Source organism: Scylla paramamosain, chromosome 7 (assembly GCF_035594125.1).
Source record: "Scylla paramamosain isolate STU-SP2022 chromosome 7, ASM3559412v1, whole genome shotgun sequence".
NCBI lineage: Eukaryota > Metazoa > Arthropoda > Malacostraca > Decapoda > Portunidae > Scylla > Scylla paramamosain.
In genome coordinates, this window is record NC_087157.1 from 15,102,501 (window position 1) to 15,126,183 (window position 23,683).

Below are 23,683 nucleotides of genomic sequence, written 5' to 3' on the forward strand. Positions count from 1 at the left end.
CTCTCTCTCTCTCTCTCTCTCTCTCTCTCTCTTTCTACTTCTCTCTCTCTCGTCTCTCTCTCTCTCTCTCTCTCTCTCTCTCATCTCTCTCTCTCTGTCTCTCTCCCTCTCATCTCTCTACTCTCTCTCTCTCTCACTCTCTCTCTCTCTCTCTCTCTTTTACCATATAGCTTTACGTCCAAAAACACCTGTTGGGAATAATTAGAGGCAGGTGTGAGACCAATGATTGAAGATGAATGGCTCCATGAAGGTCTCTCTCTCTCTCTCTCTCTCTCTCTCTCTCTCTCTCTCTCTCTCTCTCTCTCTCTCTCTCTCTCTCTCTCTCTCTCTCTCTCTCTCTCTCTCTCTCTCTCTCGTGCATGTGTGTATGTGTGTCTTTAACTTAGCTAACTCCGTGAACAGAGACAAGCAGGACAACGCACACACGCACACACACACAAACAAACACATAAGCAGGGGAGAGAAAGAGGAGGTGAGGGGGAGTGGGGTAACCAAGGTGGGGAGATGGCATGAAGGAGCAGATTAAGGAGGGAAGTGGAGTAGGGGTAAGGTGACTTGTCATTTAGTAACTTGACATGGTGAAGGGGATGGGGGATGCAGTATTGTTATCACCACCAACACCACCACCAATACCACACCACCATCACCACCGCCATCACCACACCTTGCTACAACAATGAGAAATCTTGAATGAGGTCAAATACTCCCTTAGATGCATCACATATCTCCAACTCGGAGATCCACATATCACGCCTGCGGAGAGTTTTGTTACCAAGAAAATATTTTCTTGATATTGAAGATTATTGATCACAAGTAGATTATAAGCAATACATATGATTGATAAAAGCTTTGCATTGTCACCAGGTGTATGAACATTATCCAATATTTGTGGGTATGACAGGTACTTGTCAATAGGAAGATCCAGTACCTTAAACAAATCTCTTACACTTCCACCAAATCTTGCATTCATATGATCTGTGCCAAATTTAGTGTCTTTAAACGTACAAAAGTGAGTTTTCCCTGGATAGCTGCAAACAAATCATATAAATAATATTGTGAGTCACAGTGATGTATGTAACAATAGCCGAGTAAAATTTTCTGTATGTTCCGAAACTACAACCTCATCTGATCACCAATACTCGTGTTTGATAACACAAACAACTGTTCCCCCACGATCTGCTGAGCCAACTGCTACATTTTTTAAGATATATCCAGGGAAATTGGCAAGGAGGGAAGTTCTCACTTCATTAAGGATAGTGGATTAAGAAAATAGTCTGGAGTGAGGATAATAGATTAAGGAAATCAAGATTAAGGATAACAGATTAAGAAAATAGTCTGTATTAAGGATAGCAGATTTAGAAAATCAAGATTAAGGATAGTGAATTAAGAAAATAGTCTGGATTAAGGATAGCAGATTAAGGGAACATTCTGGATTAAGGATAATTTTTTTCTTTTTTTTATGTAGGAGAGACACTGGCCAAGGGCAACAAAAATCCAATAAAAAAAATTGCCCACTGAAATGCCAGTCCCATAAAAGGGTCAAAGCAGTAGTCTTGAAACCTCCCTCTTGAAGGAATTCAAGTCATAGGAAGGTGGAAATACAGAAGCAGGCAGGGAGTTCCAGAGTTTACCAGAGAAAGGGATGAATTATTGAGAATACTGATTAACTCTTGCATTAGAGAGGTGGACAGAATAAGGGTGAGAGAAAGAAGAAAGTCTTGTGCAGCGAGGCCGCGGGAGGAGAGGAGGCATGCAGTTAGCAAGATCAGAAGAGCAGTTAGCATGAAAATAGCGGTAGAAGATAGCTAGAGATGCAACATTGAGGCGGTGAGAGAGAGGCTGAAGACAGTAAGTTAGAGGAGAGGAGTTGGTGAGACGAAAAGCTTTTTTTCTTTCTGATTCTATCCTATCTAGAAAAGCGGTATGGGTGGAACCCTCCCAGACATGTGAAGCATACTGCATGCATGGACGGATAAGACCCCTGTACAGAGTTAGCAGCTGGAAGGGTGAGAAAAACAGGCGGAGACGTCTCAGAACACCTAACTTCATAGAATCTGTTTCAGCTAGAGATGAGATGTGAAGTTTCCAGTTCAAATTATAAGTAAAGGACAGACCGAGGATGTTCAGTGTAGAAGAGGGGGACAGTTGAGTGTCATTGAAGAAGAGGGGATAGTTGTCTGGAAGGTTGCATCGAGTTGATAGATGGAGGAATTGAGTTTTTGAGGCATTGAATAATACCAAGTTTGCTCTACCCCAATCAGAAATTTTAGAAAGATCAGAAGTCAAGCGTTCTGTGGGTTCCCTGCGTGAGATGTTTACCCCCTGAAGGGTTGGACGTCTATGAAAAGACGTGGAAAAGTACAGGGTGGTATCATCAGCGTAGGAGGGGATAGGACAAGAAGTTTGGTTTAGAAGATCATTAATGAATAATAAGAAGAGAGTGAGTAACAGGACAGAACCCTGAGGAACACACCACTGTTAATAGATTAAGGAGAAGAACAGTCACCGTCTACCACAGCAGCAATTGAACGGTCAGAAAGGAAACTTGAGATGAAGTTACAGAGAGAAGGATAGAAGCCGTAGGATGATAGTTTGGAAGTCAAAGCTTTGTGCCAGACTCTATCAAAAGCTTTTGATATGTCCAAGGCAACAGCAAAAGTTTCACCAAAATCTCTAAAAGAGGATGACCAAGACTCAGTAAGGAAAGCCAGAAGATCACCAGTAGAGCGGCCTTGACGGAACCCGTACTGGTGATCAGATAGAAGGTTGTGAAGTGATAAATGTTTAAGAACCTTCCTGTTGAGGATAGATTCAAAAACTTTAGATAGGCAGGAAATTAAAGCAATAGGACGGTAGTTTGAGGGATTAGAACGGTCACCCTTTTTAGGAACAGGCTAAATGTAGGCAAACTTCCAGCAAGAAGGAAAGGTAGATGTTGACAGACAGAGCTGAAAGAGTTTGACTAGGCAAAGTGCAAGCACGGAGGCACAGTTTCGGAGAACAATAGGAGGGACCCCACCAGGTTCATAAGCCTTCCGAGTGTTTAGGCCAGCAAGGGCATGGAAAATATCATTGCGAAGAATTTTAATAGGTGGCATGAAGTAGTCAGAGGGTGGAGGAGAGGGAGGAACAAGCCCAGAATCGTCCAAGGTAGGGTTTTTAGCAAAGGTTTGAACGAAGAGTTCAGCTTTAGAAATAGATGTGATACCAGTGATGCCATCTGGTTGAAATAAAGAAGGGAAAGAAGAAGAAGCAAAGTTATTAGAGATATTTTTGGCTAGATGCCAGAAATCACGAGGGGAGTTAGATCTTCTGTTAATGAAGGAGTTTTTGGCTAGTTGGAGAACAGACTTGGCATGGTTCCGGGCAGAAATATAAAGTGCATGTGATTCTGGTGATGGAAGGCTTAAGTACCTTTTGTGGGCCACCTCTCTGTCATGTATAGCACGAGAACAAGCTGTGTTAAACCAAGGATTGGAAGGTTTAGGTCGAGAAAAAGGGTGAGGATTGTACGCCTCCATGCCAGTCACTATCACCTTTGTTATGGGCTCAGCACACAAAGACGGGTCTCTGACACGGAAGCAGTAGACATTCCAAGGAAAATCAGCAAAATACCTCCTCAGGTCCTCCCAACTAGCAGAGGCAAAACGTCAGAGTCACCTTCGCTTAGGGGGATCCTGAGGAGGGACTGGAGCAATAGGACAAGATACAGATATGAGATTGTGATCAGAGGAGCCCAACGGAGAAGAAAGGGTGACAGCATAAGCAGAAGGATTAGAGGTCAGGAAAAGGTCAAGAATGTTAGGCGTATCTCCAAAACGGTCAGGAATACGAGTAGGGTGTTTCACCAATTGCTCTAGGTCATGGAGGATAGCAAAGTTGAAGGCTAGTTCACCAGGATGGTCAGTGAAGGGAGAGGAAAGCCAAAGCTGGTGGTGAACATTGAAGTCTCCAAGAATGGAGATCTCTGCAAAAGGAAAGAGGGTCAAAATGTGCTCCACTTTGGAAGTTAAGAAGTCAAAGATTTTCTTATAGTCAGAGGAGTTAGATGAGAGGTATACAGCACAGATGAATTTAGTTTGAGAGTGACTCTGTGGTTGTAACCAGATGGTGGAAAACTCGGAAGATTCAAGAGCGTGGGCACGAGAGCAGGTTAAGTCTTTGCGCACATAAACGCAACATGCAGCTTTGGATAAAAAATGAGGATAGAGAAAGTAGGAGGGAACAGAAAAGGGGCTACTGTCAGTCGCCTCAGACACCTAAGTTTCAGTGAGGAGAAGATGAGGTTTAGAAGAGGAGAGGTGATGTTCTACAGATTGAAAATTAGATCTTAGACCGCGAATGTTGCAGAAGTTAATGAAGAAAAAGTTGAGAGAGGTGTCAAGACACTTAGGGTCGTCGACAGAAAGGCAGTCCGACCTGGGGACATTTATGGTCCCCTCCCCAGATGGGGACTCCGAGGCTGGTGTAGGAGTCCCCACGATGATTTTGAAATTTTTGAGTGAAGGGTGTGTGTGTTATTAGGTGCTTGTAGTTTTGTGTAGTGGAAGGAAGTTGTCTTTAGACGGCAGGCTGTGACTGCCCCCTTGTGTTGTGAGACACAAAGGGAAACGTTCATTGAGGTCACAGCTGGGTTTAATGATAAGTCCACAGCACCCCTTGAACAGTGCTTTAGACCTCACTGGGAGTAATTATCGTTTCGGCAGGTGTCAACTGCCTCCTCCTCCTATGAAGACAGGACATTACCTTCATAGTCATTAGGTTAAGAACAGAGTTTGGAATAGGTATTATAATCATTATACGTGTACAAAATAATACTCAGGTACATACGTGGGACTGAAATGTTCTGTAAGGGATCAAAGGCTGTGGTTCTTTTTTTTTTTTTTTTATGTAAGAAGGACACTGGCCAAGGGCAACAAAAATCAATAAAAAAAATGCCCACTGAAATGCCAGTCCCGTAAAAGGGTCAAGGCAGTGGTCAAAAATTGGTGGATAAGTAAGTGTCTTGAAACCTCCCTCTTGAAGGAATTCAAGTCATAGGAAGGTGGAAATACAGAAGCAGGCAGGGAGTTCCAGAGTTTACCAGAGAAAGGGATGAATGATTGAGAATACTGGTTAACTCCTGCGTTAGAGAGGTGGGCAGAATAGGGGTGAGAGAAAGAAGAAAGTCTTGTGCAGCGAGGCCGCGGAAGGAGGGGAGGCAAGCAGTTAGCAAGATCAGAAGAGCAGTTAGCATGAAAATAGCGGTAGAAGACAGCTAGATATGCAACATTGCGGCGGTGAGAGAGAGGCTGAAGACAGTCAGTTAGAGGAGAGGAGTTGATGAGATGAAAAGCTTTTGATTCCACCCTGTCTAGAAGAGCAGTATGAGTGGAACCCCCCCAGACATGTGAAGCATACTCCATACATGGACGGATAAGGCCCTTGTACAGAGTTAGCAGCTGGGGGGGTGAGAAAAACTGGCGGAGACGTCTCAGAACTCCTAACTTCATAGAAGCTGTTTTAGCTAGAGATGAGATGTGAAGTTTCCAGTTCAGATTATAAGTAAAGGACAGACCGAGGATGTTCAGTGTAGAAGAGGGGGACAGCTGAGTGTCACTGAAGAAGAGGGGATAGTTGTCTGGAAGGTTGTGTCGAGTTGATGGATGGAGGAATTGAGTTTATGAGGCATTGAACAATACCAAGTTTGCTCTGCCCCAATCAGAAATTTTAGAAAGAACAGAAGTAAGGCGTTCTGTGGCTTCCCTGCGTGATATGTTTACCTCCTGAAGGGTTGGACGTCTATGAAAAGACGTGGAAAAGTGCAGGGTGGTATCATCAGCGTAGGAGTGGATAGGACAAGAAGTTTGGTTTAGAAGATCATTAATGAATAATAAGAAGAGAGTTGGTGACAGGACAGAACCCTGAGGAACACCACTGTTAATAGATTTAGGAGAAGAACAGTCACCGTCTACCACAGCAGCAATAGAACGGTCAGAAAGGAAACTTGAGATGAAGTTACAGAGAGAAGGATAGAAACCGTAGGAGGGTAGTTTGGAAATCAAAGCTTTGTGCCAGACTCTATCAAAAGCTTTTGATATGTCCAAGGCAACAGCAAAAGTTTCACCAAAATCTCTAAAAGAGGATGACCAAGACTCAGTAAGGAAAGCCAGAAGATCACCAGTAGAGCGGCCTTGACGGAACCCATACTGGCGATCAGATAGAAGGTTGTGAAGTGATAGATGTTTAAGAATCTTCCTGTTGAGGATAGACTCAAAAACTTTAGATAGGCAGGAAATTAAAGCAATAGGACGGTAGTTTGAGGGATTAGAACGGTCACCCTTTTTAGGAACAGGTTGAATGTAGGCAAACTTCCAGCAAGAAGGAAAGGTAGATGTTGACAGACAGAACTGAAAGAGTTTGACTAGGCAAGGTGCAAGCACGGAGGCACAGTTTCAGAGAACAATAGGAGGGACCCCATCAGGTCCATAAGCCTTCCGAGGGTTTAGGCCAGCAAGGGCATGGAAAACATCATTGCGAAGAATTTTAATACGTGGTATGAAGTAGTCAGAGGGTGGAGGAGAGGGAGGAACAAGCCCAGAATCGTCCAAGGTAGAGTTTTTAGCAAAGGTTTGAGCAAAGAGTTCAGCTTTAGAAATAGATGTGATAGCATTGGTGCCATCTGGTTGAAGTAGAGGAGGGAAAGAAGAAGAAGCAAAGTTATTGGAGATATTTTTGGCTAGATGCCAGAAATCACGAGGGGAGTTAGATCTTGAAAGGTTTTAACATTTTCTGTTAATGAAGGAGTTTTTGGCTAGTTGGAGAACAGACTTGGCATGGTTCCGGGCAGAAATATAAAGTGCATGAGATTCAGGTGATGGAAGGCTTAAGTACCTTTTGTGGGCCACCTCTCTATCATGTATAGCACGAGAACAAGCTGTGTTAAACCAAGGTTTAAAAAGTTTAGGACGAGAAAAAGAGTGAGGAATGTACGCCTCCATGCCAGACACTATCACCTCTGTTATGCGCTCAGCACACAAAGACGGGTCTCTGACACGGAAGCAGTAGTCATTCCAAGGAAAATCAGCAAAATACCTCCTCAGGTCCCCCCAACTGGCAGAGGCAAAACGCCAGAGGCACCTTCGCTTAGGGGGATCCTGAGGAGGGCTTGGAGTGATAGGACAAGATAAAGATATGAAATTGTGATCGGAGGAGCCCAACGGAGAAGAAAGGGTGACAGCATAAGCAGAAGGATTAGAGGTCAGGAAAAGGTCAAGAATGTTGGGCGTATCTCCAAAACGGTCAGGAATGCGAGTAGGGTGTTGCACCAATTGCTCTAGGTCATGGAGGATAGCAAAGTTGTAGGCTAGTTCACCAGGATGGTCAGTGAAGGGAGAGGAAAGCCAAAGCTGGTGGTGAACATTGAAATCTCCAAGAATGGAGATCTCTGCAAAAGGGAAGAGCGTCAGAATGTTCTCCACTTTGCAAGTTAAGTAGTCAAAGAATTTCTTATAGTCAGAGGAGTTAGGTGAGAGGTATACAGCACAGATAAATTTAGTATGAGAGTGACTCTGTAGTCGTAGCCAGATGGTGGAAAACTCGGAAGATTCAAGAGCGTGGGCACGAGAGCAGGTTAAGTCATTGCGCACATAAACGCAGCATCCAGCTTTGGATCGAAAATGAGGATAGAGAAAGTAGGAGGAAACAGAAAAGGGGCTACTGTCAGTTGCCTCAGACACCTGAGTTTCAGTGAGGAAAAGAAGATGAGGTTTAGAAGAGGAGAGGTGGTGTTCTACAGATTGAAAATTAGATCTTAGACCGCGAATGTTGCAGAAGTTAATGAAGAAAAAGTTGAGGGGGGTGTCAAGACACTTAGGGTCGTCGACAGAAAGGCAGTCCGACCTGGGGACATTTATGGTCCCCTCCCCAGATGGGGACTCCGAGGCTGGTGTAGGAGTCGCCATGATGATTTTAAAATTTTTAAGTGAAGGGTGTGGGTGTTATTAGGTGCTTGTAGTTTTGTGTGGAGGAAGAGAGTTGTCTTTAGAGGGCAGGCTGTGACTGCTCCCTTGTGTTGTGAGACACAAAGGGAAACGCTCAGTGAGGTCACAGCTGGGTTTAATGATAAGTTCACAGCACCCCCTGAACAGTGCTTTAGACCTCACTGGGAGTAATTATCGTTTCGGCAGGTGTCTACTGCCTCGTCCTTGAGGAGATAAATATTTTTTATATTGTAATTTCTTATGTGAGTTTGAGACTTTGTGTTAATATTGGTGTTTACTGTGTGTTCTTGACCTCATTGTGTTGAGAGACTTTAACAGAAGTATGAATATCAAAGTTATATAATTCCTTTCCTTTTCCCTCTTCTGGTGAGAGAAGTAAAAAATACGACCCCAAGTAAGACCTCTAATTAAATCAATATTGGCCCGTTACCCCAACCAAAAGAAAAGCATATCTTGGGAAATGCTACAGTGAAAGTTTATACTGTGTGTGTGTGTGTGTGTGTGTGTGTGTGTGTGTGTGTGTATATATATATATATATATATATATATATATATATATATATATATATATATATATATATATATATATATATATATATATATATATATATATATATATATATATATATATATATATATATATATATATATATATATATATATATATTTATTTATTTATTTATTTATTTATTTATTTATTTATTTGAAAGTGATGGCAAGTTCTGAACGTTTTTAAACCCAAGAATCGACCAAATATGGAAAATGAGTTAAGCACATTGAAAAAAAATAAATAATGCGTTTCTGGCAACATTCTCGCAAAATTTTAGGGTGATACGAGTGCATTTAAAGGGATTTAATGATCCAGATGTAAACCAACTACGCCTACCGTGTGCCTTTAAACGTCGGTGAGTGTGAACACTTTCTGTTTTGTAATTTCATTGCTATTTATCATTTTTTTCTTTCTTATGAAATTTCTTTTGTTGGGAAAGTCTAGCATTTCTCCCGCTCTGAGGGGAAGGAGCATCGCGGGGATAGGAAATGAGATCGGTATTTCAGGAAAACTGAGCGGGAAATTTGTTTTCGAGCACTTGTTTGGTCACGTGTTGCCTCCTCTTATGTGTGATATTGTGCTGTTTCTTTGTCTTTCGCCATGGGAAGGCTCAAGAAGTATATAGCACGTCGGTGTGAGCTTAGGAACGCAGCTGGAGAGCGAAACAAAGAAGAAAATAGAGGAAAAGCACATGTAGCATCCTCGGGCACAACCAGTCCATCACTTCATGACTCACGCCAGACACCCTACACCGAGTGCCAAGAATAAATCTTTGTATGATGAGAAGAAACAAAGCCAGAACTGGGTGATGGTAAAATTAATGTTGTTTCCCTGAGGAAACGGGCGTGGAAGGGGGGGTAGTAAGAAAACTGTTCTCCCACCCGTGCCTCACCATCTGTTACAGAAAAATCTATTCATCATCAGATAGACACATTCATGCTAGTGCAATGTGATTGTGGTGCAGTAATTCACGACACAACGAGGAACAGTTAAATGCAAAAACAATTACGATCCACCAACAATAAAGTTTGTGTATGGGTTGATGTTGCTCTGTGTGGGATTCGATGGTGTTAGCAAACTAACTTCCTTCTTGAACATAGAGCACATCAGCTTTGCTATGTACCTAAGATATGCAAAATATATTGCTGAAACAGCTGTTGATCATGCCACACACTGTCTAATGAAGCGTAAAAGAGTTGTGACAGAGTAAACCGAGTCATGACGTGACGAACGTAGCGACTCCTAATCGCGTTTTCTAAGATGCAAGATTTTTTACATTTCATTGAATATATCTCGGTTTTTTCATGCTTTTTGCTGTAATCTTTTTTATCTTATTCTTTATTTATTTATTTTATCTTATTCTTTATTTAGTTTTCTAAAAAAATATTTTCGATTTTTGGATTTTTGGATATATATATATATATATATATATATATATATATATATATATATATATATATATATATATATATATATATATATATATATATATATATATATATATATATATATATATATATATATATATATATATATATATATATATATATATATATATATATATATATATATATATATATATATATATATATATATATATATATATATATATATATATATATATATATATATATATATATATATATATATATATATATATATATATATATATATATATATATATATATTTGGCTACATTTGCGGAAATTCTGAGCTATGTTGTGTTTTTATAAATTTTTTCCTCCATGAAATAACACGTTAAAGGATAAAAACGAAAATAAAATCAATTTTTGAATGATCAATTTCATCAATGACAACTTTAAAATTAGTATATGTAATCAAATTATTTACTAATAATTGATCAAAACTCGATATAAAATTTTGCGTTTTTCAACAATATTATTTTTTTCTCATCTTTCTTTCCCATGTATCATATTTGAAACATTCCCCACACCTAGGTAGATATTCCATGTAATTTGAAGCAGTAATTAATTTTCAATCAAAAAAAAATGTTTACCTTCCCCTTTCTTTTTATTCCTTAAAATTGTCCGATTCTCTGTCGTGTGTTGTGTGATGACATACTTTTATAGTGTGTCATCTCTGACAAATCCCGATTTCGGGTCCGTGACCATTCTTTAGCGACTGCGGTGAGATGCTTTTCTCTCGCTGGTTGGGAAGAGAATAAGTACCTTTGAACTTGGAACTTGGATAGAGAGAGGGGGGATGAAAAGAGTTGATAAGTGAAAGAAAAAGGGATGGGTGATAAAGTAAGGAGGTATAGTTAAAGGAAGAGCGTGTGGGCTTAACCACACTGCTCTGTCTGTCATGTTGCGTCTAAAGCTGGGGTAGGATATCTTTATACGCGATTTTATACCTAAGTTTATATGGCCATGAGATTTTCACCTTTTGTAGTTTTCCTTTATTTGTGTTCTTTGTTAATAGGTAAGGAAGGTGTAATACTGTTGTCAAAAAACTTTAAGATGGGTGTTGGGATGTTAGTTACATAACTTGGAATAAGAATTTAATTTAATTAAAAAGAAAAAAAAATGGAAGAAAAGGAAACAAATAAAAACAAATCACTCGGCAAGATAACTCAGCTAAACCCACGCAGAAAACAAAACATGACTGCCGAGTGTTTTCTCTCCCACTTTTTTTTTTTTTTTTTCATTGGTAGAACATAGCTACCCTTCTACAACGGACTGCCCTCAGGCAGTTACCCAAGTAAACCCTAACGTTCCCTCTGCCAATGATTTTTACTTATTTATCTCTTCACCATTCTTAGTATATTTACATTTTATAACTACTTTTTTTTTCAGATTTGCCGTAAGGGCTGCTGTTGCCACCAGGAGGGACGGGCTGACAGGCAGGGATTAAGCCTTCCTGTGTCCCATCCATCCGTAGTCCCACCCCACATCCCCATAGGCGTATTTAAGTGTTTGAGTTGTTTGGTGATTTTGAAGCAGCAGTAGTGTGTTTGTGATTCGTTGTCTAAGTTACGTACATTGGTTCCGGAGATAAAGCTCCGATGACTACGTTCGATCTTGGGAACCAAGAGTGTGACGTACCAGGATGTGAATTCTGCGTAATTTGGTATCGTTTGTGGTTTTGAGTGTCTCCCAAATCTTTGCAGCTTTAGTGTATTGATATGTTTATGGGTTTTATGTGCGTAATTTTGTGCATGTCATCCAGTCTTGGTTTTGGGTTCTTCGTTTCTGAAGATGAACTGAAGATGCTTTGTTTGGTTGTGTTTTAGTTGCACAACATATGGAGACTGGTGGGTATTCTAAAACTGGAATTAATAGTGCCTTGACAAGTGTTGTTTTTAGTTCATGTGTTAAGTTGGCAAACCTGTATAGTTTAGTAAGCGCAGTTTTAGCTTTACTTATTCAGTCTGCTTGGTGTCCAATCAGTCCTCTGTGTTGCATCTTTAATTAAACCCAGCATCTTGCCTTCCTTAGTGGTTTCAATATATTTCCCATTGATTTTTTAGTGTTTGGGTTTTAAGTTGGGGTATGGAGATTATTTTGAATTTGTTCTCGTTTGTTTTTATCTTCTATTTTCTCTCATATCTATTTATTCTCTCTATTTATTTCTCTTCTGTTTTCTTCATTATGTTCTTTGATTTACTTTGAGTTGTGATGATTTGGGTGACATCGTCGGCGTAGGTGATACCTATACATCTTGGTCTCGCTTTTGGAATGTTGTTGGTATATATTGAGTATAGCGTAGGTGACAATACGCTCCCTTGCGGAATTCTACTCTGAAACAGGATGTTATTACTTCGTTCTACTCTTATTACTGTATTATTTCTGCGCTTTTGTTGTCTAGGAAGGTGCATAATGTTTTTTTTTTTTTTTTTCTAAGATCATTGGCAATTCCACATGCATTAACTTGTAATTTAAGCTTGTGTGCCAGACTTTGTCAAATACTCTTGCGACGTCCCTTAGTACTACGTACACTTGATTCTAGTCTGCTAAGTTCACTGCTATTTTTTTTTTTCATAGGCTATTGTAACGGAAGTCTTAGCGCCTCAGTCTTTCCTATCCAGGTTGTCTTTCTGTCATTATGTTACTGACCATAAGATAGGCATTCAGTCTGCTTAATATTAGTTTTTTCAGAGTTTTCCGGGGACCTCAAGAAGTGAGATGGGGCAATAGTTTATGGGAATTTAGTGCGGTTTATTTGCTTTAAACGTAAATTTTATGGAAGCTTTCTTGAATGCTGTGGAAAAATGGCCTGCTGAGAGGCATTGTAGATATTGTTTATTTATGTTATAGCTTTCAGGGCTCATTTTTTCCATAACTGTCTTTGTAATGCCGGATGATCCAGGTGCTTTATGTTTCATTTTCTGTATATGTCTTTGTATTTCTTCCTTTTCTATTTTCCTTGTGTAATAGGTATTGTTCTGTTGTCTGTTAAGGTCACTGGAGCAGTGGCGGCTCGTCAATAAGGACTGCGAGACTGCAGCCCCCCCCAGTGGATTTCTAGGATTCACGAAAAAATGCTAATTTATTTATGTTTGACTATCATTCACATGAAAACACCAATTATCATATGTTTATATGAAAGAAAAAATACTGCAAAACAATGAGGAAGTACGGAAATTGTTTACTATTTAATGATACGAAAGCGGGGAGAAATAGGGGGGGGGAGGCTTCCTGGGCAGAATGAAGAGTGTGGACTGCATCCAGCGCAGTCTTGTCTCGGCCGTTGTTTTTGTTAGGTGAGTGTTCTTGCGTGGGTCTTATTTTCGATCGTGTTTTTCAATTTGTCAGGGATGATTTTAAAATATTATTGATCAGTGATGGCTTGTGCTCAGTCTTGATTATCATAGATGGTGTAAAATCACAGAAACATCGTATAAAATGTTTTTTTTTTTTTTCTTTTCCCAGGTAAGCCTAGCAGTATTTTGCAAAATGGTACAAGAAGCAAAGACGGTTTCTGCATTGAAAGAACTCAAATTTTCACAGTTAACACTTCAAGAGAAGGTAGCAATTAAACAAGCAGGTCGTCCATTACCAGACATTAAAATTGTGCAAGAAGGAGTAAGCCACAACAAGAAGTATATTCGCAGTTTTAATTGTGATTGGTACCAAAGGAAAACATGGCTCTTTGGATGTGAAGTTAAGAATGCACTATTTTGCTTTCCATGTCTGTTGTTTGGAGGTGATTCAGTATGGTCCAAAGATGGTTTTGCATGCATAAAGAACTTGAAAGAAAAAACAGAGAAACATGAGAATTCTAGGAAGCATATTGATAATGTAATTTCTCTATCTGTTCTTGGGAGTGTAAATATTAAAGAAAGACTTAGTGAGGCATACAAACTTTCAGTGAATGCACATAATAAGAATGTTACCAAGAATCGTGAAATTTTGTCCAAGATTATAGACTGCATAAAATTTTGTGGACACTTTGAGCTACCTTTGCGTGGACATGATGAAAATGATGACTCTGCTAATCCAGGTGTATTTAGAGGACTTATAAATCATGCATCACAATTAGATCCAGACTTGCGGGCCCATTTAGAAAGTAATGCTGTCTTCAAAGGTGTCTCCAAGACTATTCAGAATGAAATTCTCGATTGTCTGCTGCAAATATATCGTGATCAGATCAGAAAAGAAATTAAAGAAGCTCCCTTTGTTGCTGTTATGGCAGACGACACTACAGACGTTTCAGAACACACTCAAATGGTTATTGTTCTAAGGTACTTGCTAGGTGAAGAGGTTGTTGAGAGATTTTGGGGATTTTTCACTCCAGAAAATCAAACAGCAGATGGGTTGTCAAAATGCATCCTTGATCAGTTAAACACAGTCCTTGAAGGGAATGCAGAGAAACTGATAGCTCAAACATTTGATGGTGCAAGTGTTATGAAAGGTAAGAAGAGGGGTGTTCAGGCTAAAATAAAATCAGTCTACAATAACGCCCACTTCATTCACTGTTATGCCCACCAACTTAATCTTATTATTCAAAATGCTGCAAGTGTTACAAGGGGTTCACGAATATTTTTCTCTAACCTTTCGGGCATAGCAGCATTTTTTTCAAGGTCATCTCTACGTTTAAAAGTTCTTACAAAGCACATGACTAGCCGCATTCCACGCCCGTCTTCTACAAGGTGGAACTTTCATAGTCGCACAGTCAACAAGGTTTATGAACATTTTGAACCCTTAAAAAAATGCATGGAGGAAATACAGAGTACATCAAATGCTACTTTAACCATACGAGAAGCAACAGGTATTTTGAACACCCTGAATGATGAAAGTTTTAAGTTTTGGTTGGAGCTTTTCCACCAGATAATGCCTCATGTAGAAGTGATTTTTCACCAAATGCAGTGCAGAGACATTGATGTGACAAAAGCACATTACAAACTTCAAAAGGGCCATTTCTGAAGTAAGAAATTCCAAATACTGTGAAAATCCCACAAAAACACTCATGGCTGAAGCAAAAGAGGTGTGTGACTGTGTGTGTGCTGATATAGCTGATAGATTTTCTTTCACTAAACAATTACTAGCTGCTAAATTGTTCAACAAAGACTGTTTCACTAACTTCAAGCAAAAAGTGACTTTAGAAGAAGTTGAAGTAGCCACTGAAGCTTACCCCATGATTGCCAAAGAAAGACTTTTGACTGAACTTAGAGCATTCTATGACAGAAGTGATTTGCATGAGTTTTCCAAATTGAGTGAACTATTAAAGATTGTGAATGAAAATAACTTAGGTGATGTACTCTGTGAATTGACAAAACTTATAAAAATTCTTTTGACAATTCCAATGACTACAGCAGAGCCCGAACGTTGTTTTTCAACCCTGAAGAGGGTCAAAACTTTCTTAAGGAGCACTATGAAGCAGGAGAGGCTAAATGCACTTGCCATGATTTCAATAGAGAAGATTTCTGTGAATAATATGCCAGGTTTAAATGAAAAAGTTATTGATCTGTTTGCACAAAACAGGAATAAGAGAATGGACTTCCTTTTCAAATAGCCTAAGCCAGCACTAAGGAAGTCAAGCATTTACTGTTAGGATAAGACCTAAAGAATTAAATAATTATCTATCTATCTTTATAATCTATCAATCAATGGTATGTTAAACAATAACAATAAAAGCATTTAAGATTTTATTTGTCTGAATGTGAGACAGCCCCCCCATCAGTAACAGTCACGAGCCACCACTGATCTGGCACACTTTGCTGCAGGACTCAGACCACCTGTAACTCCTTGCATTCACATCCATACACTGTGCCCTTGCTCGGAAGAGAAGATCACCGCCCAGGCTTCCATCATACCATCTTTCATACCTCGGGGCCTCTTTCTCCTTGTACCATTCCAGGGTCTTCTTTCTTTCCATTTCATTCTTCCATTCATTCAATCCCACACATTTCACTTCTTTGTCTATCTCATTCTTCCATTTTCTCACATCCCATTCGGCTCCCACTCTGCCTCCTCTTGTTACCACCCATTCACGCTCATTTTGACTCCTCCCAGCCATTCTTATCGCCCACACAACTTGCAATCCATTCCTGTCTGTCATTCTCATGCATCTCTTCCTCCATTTGCTTCCACTTTCATTCCACAGGTACACCTTCCTTGCTATTCTTGCATCATCCATTCTCTCAAGCCTAATCTTGTACCTAAGTGTGGCTTTTGTGAGTCTTTCTCTAAAGATGCTCCATCCCATGTCACCTCTCAAGGCTTCAACTGCTGTGCACCTCGGTGCACTCAGTGCCATCCTTGCTACTCTATTCTGGCCCACTTCTAACTTATCAATTTCACTTTCATTCCATGCAATCACATCCATACCATACATTATACATGGCACAGCCACACTCTTCCACACTTCTCTCAACACATCATACTTGGTCTCATCCTTGCCGTGCTTCCCAATTGACCTACCCACTGTTTTACCATACTTATCTTTTCATTCTTTGCCTTTGCACACCCACTAGGACTCATCCACATCCCTATGTACTTGTATTCTTGCATCTGTCTCAACTCATTCTCTCCAGGTCTCCATACCACATTACTTTCATCCTCTGACTTATTCACAATCATTACTTTCCTTTTCTCACTGCTAAACCTTACTCCAAAGTCTTTACCATAGCCATCCACTACATCCAACAGACTTTGAAGCTTATCTGCCAATTCACTCATAACAACTACGTCATCTGCATAAAGGAGCACACATACTTTATCATTCCCTACACTTACCCCTACATTCATTCTTCTCATCCTGGCTGCTAGCTCCTCTGTATACAGGCTAAAAAGGGTTGGTGACAATATACAGCCCTGCCTAACTCCTCTCTCACTCTTCACCCAGTCTGTTTCTATGTCTCCTAGTCTGTATCTAGCTCTTGTGTCCACATACATACTTTGCACTATGTTAACTATCTTTGCACTCAATCCAATCTTTTCTAAGACTCTACCTAGCATTTCTCTGTTCACTCTATCATAAGCTTTCTCTATATCCAGAAAACCTAGGTACAATTTACCCCCATCCTTCTTTTTCTTCTCAATCATTTCATTCACCACAAACATATTGTCCTCAGCTCTCCTATCCCTACGAAAACCATTCTGTTCTTCACCTAGCACTCCAGCTCTCTCAATCCATTTACAGTCTCTCATTCAACACTGCACTGAAAACTTTACCTATTGTACTCACTAATGCAATTGGCCTGTAGTTCTTCAGCTCATTCTTACTCTTAAATCCCCCCTTATGCAACAGACACACTCTGCTCTCATTCCACTTTCTTGCCACTCTCTCTTCATCCCACACTCGGTTGAATAACTCAGTCATTCTGTCTATCACTACCTCCCCACCATTCTTGTAGAACTCATAGGGTATATCATCTGGACCTGCTGCCTTGCCATTCTTCTGCCTTCTCATACACCTCTTCACTTCATCCCTACTGATTCTTTCATCCAGTTCATCTGCATTCTTCCTTTCCAGTGTTACACATCCTTCTCTCACACTAAACATCTCACCTACCCCACCTACTTCTTCCCAGAACCCTTTGATTGCCTCCCTGATTCCGTCCTTCTCTGTTATAACTACACCCTCCACTTTTAGACTCTCCACACCAACACTGTCTGACATATTCTCACCTCTCATGAACTTGTACCATTCACGGCCACCTTCCATACCTTTCTCCCTTAAAGATTGAATCACACTCCTTTCACTCTTCACTTTAGCATTCATTATCATTCGTCTTGTCAACTGCTGCTGCTTCACATGCACTGCCCATGCATTCTGATTCTCATTCTCTGCCTAATCGCTTTCATGCCTCTTTTTCCTCAGCCATCTACACTGTCTACTCATTCTCTTTCGCTCCTTCCTAGCCGCTCTGATTTCATCATTCCACCATGGTTTACATACATTCTTTCTTCTACCTACTCTCACAAACCCTATCTGGTTCTCAGCAGCACCCCTCACGTCCTCAACCAGTTTCTCATTCAGATGCTCCACGTCATGCACACTTCCGTTGTCCCAGCTTCTCTCACTCAGATCAACCTGAAAGTTCTCCCACCCTACATCTCTCAGTCTCCACTTCTTTTTCTTACTTGCCACTTTCACTTCATTCCCACCCTGCATCAAGCACTCCACAACCAGCATGTTGTGATCAGACACAATATCAACCAAACCATCCTCATCTATCCACATATGCGACACAATTTCACGCATTCTTCCATTCACCAACACGTAGTCAATTGCTGATTCCTGCTCTCTTGCACTCCAAGTCACATGCCCTCAGCCAAAGTAACATTCAGATTTTCCAGCTCCAGCTCATCAACAAACTCTCCAAGCATTTCACCATTCCTGTTCACCTGTTCCCCCAGTATTCCCACATGTGCATTCATGTCACCCATAACAAGCACTCTCTCCTCTCCATGCTCTCTCACTACTTTCTTAAGTATGTCATACTTCCTCCTATTTTCCCTCTCTGCTTTTTCAACCATGACAGTCATGTTTTCTACCACCAGTACCACCTTCTCTGGTCTGCCACGACCATCCATGCATTTCACTCTGACTGCAAGCACATCCTCACTACTTGTACACTCCCCCACATCAATCTCCTCTACTTTCAGTCCTCTTCCTTTCTTGTAGAGTAGGGCTATGCCTCCTCCCAGTGTTTCCTGTGCCTTATGCCCCTTTCCAATCATAACATACTCGCATCCCTCCATTCATACATCATCTCTCAGGTGAGTCTCAGTGAGCCCGACTAAGTCGAACCTCCACTCCCTGAGCTCCTTGCATACATTCTCAAACTTGCCCACACCCCATCCTCTCACATTCATACAGCCAATCTTCACACATTTACTTGCCTGGTTAGTCTCTTTTCTTCCATGTTCGCTGACATCAGTGGGTCCTCCTCGTCATGCCTCGTCCACACAACACACCTGCCTCGCCCTCATCCACTCAGCCAGTCAACGTCCTAGCCTCTCATTCCTGTTGTGGTTGAGGTGGACCCTGTCTCTCCCGAAGAATTTGTCCTGGTCGAGGATCCCATCCATGTCTAGGAAGCTCACGTTGCCCTTCTTCTCTCCCATCCATTCCATCTTGACCTTCATTAGTTCCACGCATATCTTGCGTTCGTTTCTCTTCTGACCTTCTCATACTGCACTCCTTCCCGTGGGTGCCGCAGGATCCCCACCACAGCCACACACATCTTCTTTTCTTCTGCTCTCCTCACTGCTTCTATCACTTCCTTTACTGTGTCTTCAGCACCTGCCTCTATTAAGTTGTTGCCTCCTCCTTGGATAACTAGCAGGCTTCTCTCTTCCATTTCTTGCACTTCTTCCTTGACTTTCCTCTTGACGTCTTGGATCTTAGCACCTCCCATGCTGGTGCACTCAATTTCCCTTCTCACAAAGTCGGGAGTCTTCCTTACCATGCTGTCTCCAATGACACGTACAGGGGCTTTCTTGATTACCATTCCCTTCTTCCTTGGGCGTCTGTCTGTTCTGGCCACTTCCACCACTTCTTGCTGGTCTTTTCTCTCTTCAGTCTTCGTCGTCTGTGCTTCTGCCTCTTTCATCAGGTTTTCTGTCTGGGTGCTCTGCTCCACTCTCTCTTCTTTTTCCTCATCCTGGTTCCTCCACTCATTGAGGCTCCTGCTCAGGCATTCCCTGCAGAGGAACATCAGAAGCTCAAACCCCAGCGCCTTCATGTTGGCCTCCCTCATGCCCACACAGGCTACATGGAACCAGGCCATGCATCTCTCGCATGCCACAGCCCTTTGCCTGTTCACCACACTCTCCTCGAATGAACCACACGCGCTCATCACCATTTTCAGGGTATTTCAGCACACAGGCAAGAGAAAGTAAACCACAAAACTCAGAGAAAACTCAGAGAGCAAGGCAAAGCCACTTGTACACACCGCCACCCAAAGCGGACGATTTCTATGGCGCTAACGCCAATTATAAAATCATCCATAAATTTGTAGGTAATGTATTTAATTGTGATAACTATCCCGCCATTAATTGTGTTGGAGGAGTTGATTTTGTGGATGCGGCAGTTTGGTATTTGTAAAGGTTCTGTATACTTTAAACCAACCACAACCAACACCAAAAGCCTTCATGAAACCTTGTGACATACCTGTATTAAAGCATAGCCATCTCCAGGGAGTAGAAGAAGGTAGGCTAGCAATTTTTCTATTCCAAATTGAAAATTATTCACAAAACACTGAAGAGTGACAGAAAAATGGCTTTAACCAGAACTGATGCCCAAATAGCAGTTTACATATAGGGCATCTTAGCAAAAAGGCAGTTATTGTCCTGGGAGGAATTTAGAGCCTTTCTCTCTAGAGAACTCGTGGACCAGAGCTATCAGAACATCTTAAATTCCATCAATGAATTAAGCTATCATTAAAGTTAGGAGCCAGTTGAGTTTAGCACTCAGATCAAATATAAGCTGGCATTGTTGGAAGTTATGGATGGTCCAGATAGAGTGCCTGATAAAGAAAAAAAAAATTAAGAGATATAGTTTTGAGAGGGATGCCTAAAGATTGGCATGACAGGTTAGAAATGTACCAGTATGATAAGATTCCCTCGAAAGACTTCTTTGATAGCGTGGAAGTACAACGGAGAATATCATTAACTTGAAGCCAAGAGGAAGTCTATAGAGTACAGGAATCTACTTCTTCAGTGAACATGAACACTTCATGCTTTGACTGCTTAAGACCAAATTATAGATGTGGAGCATCAGGATATCCTGGTAGAGGAGGTTGAGTGAGATGACTTATCAAATCCAGGTCTCCAGTAATCAATTTAGAAGTTAACAAATTAATTTTAGAATCCTTTTTGAAAACAGGGAGTGAAGTGTCACTACTAAAACAGATTGTGCCCACAAATTAAACTTAGCAGTTTGTCTGCCTTAGACCATTTTGCAGTTTGGGAGAGAAAAATAGAGTATTAGGACAAGCTCAGATAACCATCCCAGGTGCAGGTTATGAATTTATCACCGCATCCTACTCATTGTTCCTGATCCTTAACAACTCACTGACATCCTGCTGGGTATGAATATCTTAATCCAAGTGGTGTTAACTAGTAACTACAAAGAGAATAGTTTTGGATGGAATGATATCAGTCATCCACTTAAGATGTAGGAACACCAGTATGGGATCATAAGAATGTTAAGCATGGTCCAAGAAGCAGAAGTTGTAGAAAGGTCATGCCATTGCATACAAGTAACTCATGTGATGCATGTAAACAGGTATAGAAGTGGCAGTAGATGAGCCATTTAACGCCCATTTAGTTCTCTACCCACAGTACAGCCATGTGCAGGCAGAGCAACCTCTCTTGATGGTGGTTTAAGAACAATGCACTATCAGCATACATGTGATTAATAACACCAAAAAGGCAATCTCCCTATGCTTAGCCACCTTGTTAGCCTGCTATGAGATCTCTGACACTGAAAGTATGCAGGAAAGGGTTGAGGAACTGCTAGCTGGGCGAGTTAGTGAAGCTGGTCCCAAGAATGATGCTATAGAAGGAAACCTCAGCAGATGTGAGAAACTAAATAACATCCTGGAAAAATGAAGCTGGGCTCATTTAGATTCAGCACAGAGAAACCATCTGTTTGAATTCATTTATCATCATGAGAAGTTGTTCATAGTGGAGAAGTGAGAGTTGAGCTTTCTTAAAACAGAACCAGCTCATTCATGTTAGTGATCTATAGCCCTGTAGAGCCCTGATCTATTGATATCCAGCAAAAGCAAAGGGAATAATAGCTAAGATTCTTAGAGACCTGGAAGAACAAGATATCATCGAGAGTTCAACCTCAGGTTGGTTATCACCCATAGTCATGGTAAATAAGCCCACAGGAGAAAAGGAAATGTGTTTAGATTATAGGAAGGTGAATATACACCTTCCAATTGATATCCATCCCCTGCCTAAATTTAGCTTAAGCTGCTCCCCAGCTATTTTCTCTCATCAGTTAACCAAATACTTTTTTTTCCCCATTTTAAGCAATTATTTAGATGATGTTATAGAGTATGCCAAGGATTGTGACACGCTGGTGTCACAAGTAGATCACTTGTTTAATAATAAGAGAGATACTGGCATAAAACTTAATCTCTCCATATGTAACATAGGACAGAGAGAGAGGTTAAGTTTCTTGGTTACATTGTCTCAAAAGATGACTATAAACCAGACCCTGCTAATGTAGATGCAGTGATAAGGATGAAACCTCCTTGCACAGCAAAAGAGGTAGTTCGCTTCTGAGGGATGTGTTCTTTTACCAGCAACATGTTCAAAATTTTTCCAAAATAGTTTCTGCCCTAACCAACCTAAAGTGGAAAAAACAACCTTTTTGATTGGTCTCAAGAGTGTAGAGAAGCATTTGAAGCCCTCAAGGAAAAATTAGTTAGTGCCCCAATTCTGACCAGACATAACCAAGACCTTTATCTTAGAGACAGATGCCAGTCTTACTCATGTGGGGGCAGTACTGATGCAACACAATGCTGAAGGCTTACCTAAAGTCATTAATTACCTCTGAAAGAAATTAAGACCTACAAAAATGAGATATTCTGGCACAGATGAAGAAGCTCTAGGTATTGTGCTAGCTTGCCATCAATTTAGCCATTTATTTTGGGGAACCTGGGTGTTAATTAGAACAGACTGACACCAACCCCTGGTGTCAGTCTTGAGGCAGAAGACAAAATCTCTTTGAATGAACTGTTGGATCCTGGAAATGAAGGACTAACAATATAAGATTGAATACAAGTCAGGCAAAAAAGAATGTAGTAGCTGATCAGTTGAGTCACCCAGTACAAGTAGTCCTAGAAATTAGCCCAAATACTTGTTTGGGCCATAGTAAGGAGGAAATAAGTAGACTACAAATTGAGAAACCAAGGTGGAGGGAAATGAAGGAATACCTAAGAGACAGACGAATTCCACAATCTAAATTCCTGAGAGCAACCCTAGATCAATTTCTTATAGAAGATGAAGTACTCTACCTTACAAAATTTAAACCATACAATACCATCCTATATAAATTAATTATACCTAATACTCTCAGGAAGGAAGCCTTAACGTTAGTCCATGTAAAAGAATCAGGACATCTCAGACAGTTGAAGACAATCCTCAAAATAATAGAATATTTTTTATTTCCTAACTTGAGACCTGTTGTAAGAAAATTTGTTGAGGAATGTATTATTTGTCAACAGGCAAAGGACATCCCGGGATTGAAAAAACATAGCAAGAATTACCAGCTGTCCATACGCCTCTGGAAAGAGCATAGATATTACTGAGATGGTTCCTAGTGTCCAAGATTTCCATTATGTCTCAACCATCATTGACCATTATTCCTGCTTTGTAAAATTCCTTAAATTAAGAACTAGAATGGCCGAGGAGGTAGTTAGGAGCTTAGAGGTGTATTTAGTCCTGATGGACTGCACCAGAGTTCACTTAAGCTTTGTATGAACTGTGCCAAGAGTATGGTATAAAACTAGTGCACTCTATGCCATACCATTGCCAGGGAAATTCAGTGTCAGACTGAATGCATTGCATCAGTGCTGACTGTTTTGTGTGAAGGCCAATCCACAAAGTGGCCAGAATGTCTCACAAAAAGTGTTAAATAGTGCAGTCCATGAAACCACTGGTCAACAGCCATACTACCTGATGTTTTCTAGACATCCACCACATAATGTAGATGTCCATCTACC

General features: G+C 40.6%; 1 protein-coding gene across 1 annotated transcript in view; it reads right to left on the reverse strand.

Moving 5' to 3' along the window:
- LOC135101768 (uncharacterized) overlaps positions 1-19,732 on the reverse strand; it is a 39,834-nt gene extending 20,102 nt beyond the window's left edge. Inside the window, exon 1 of the mRNA XM_064006059.1 lies at positions 19,547-19,732. Coding sequence (XP_063862129.1) covers positions 19,547-19,732 — 186 coding nt within the window. The remainder of the gene's footprint in view (positions 1-19,546) is intronic.
- Positions 19,733-23,683: the final 3,951 nt, after the last annotated feature.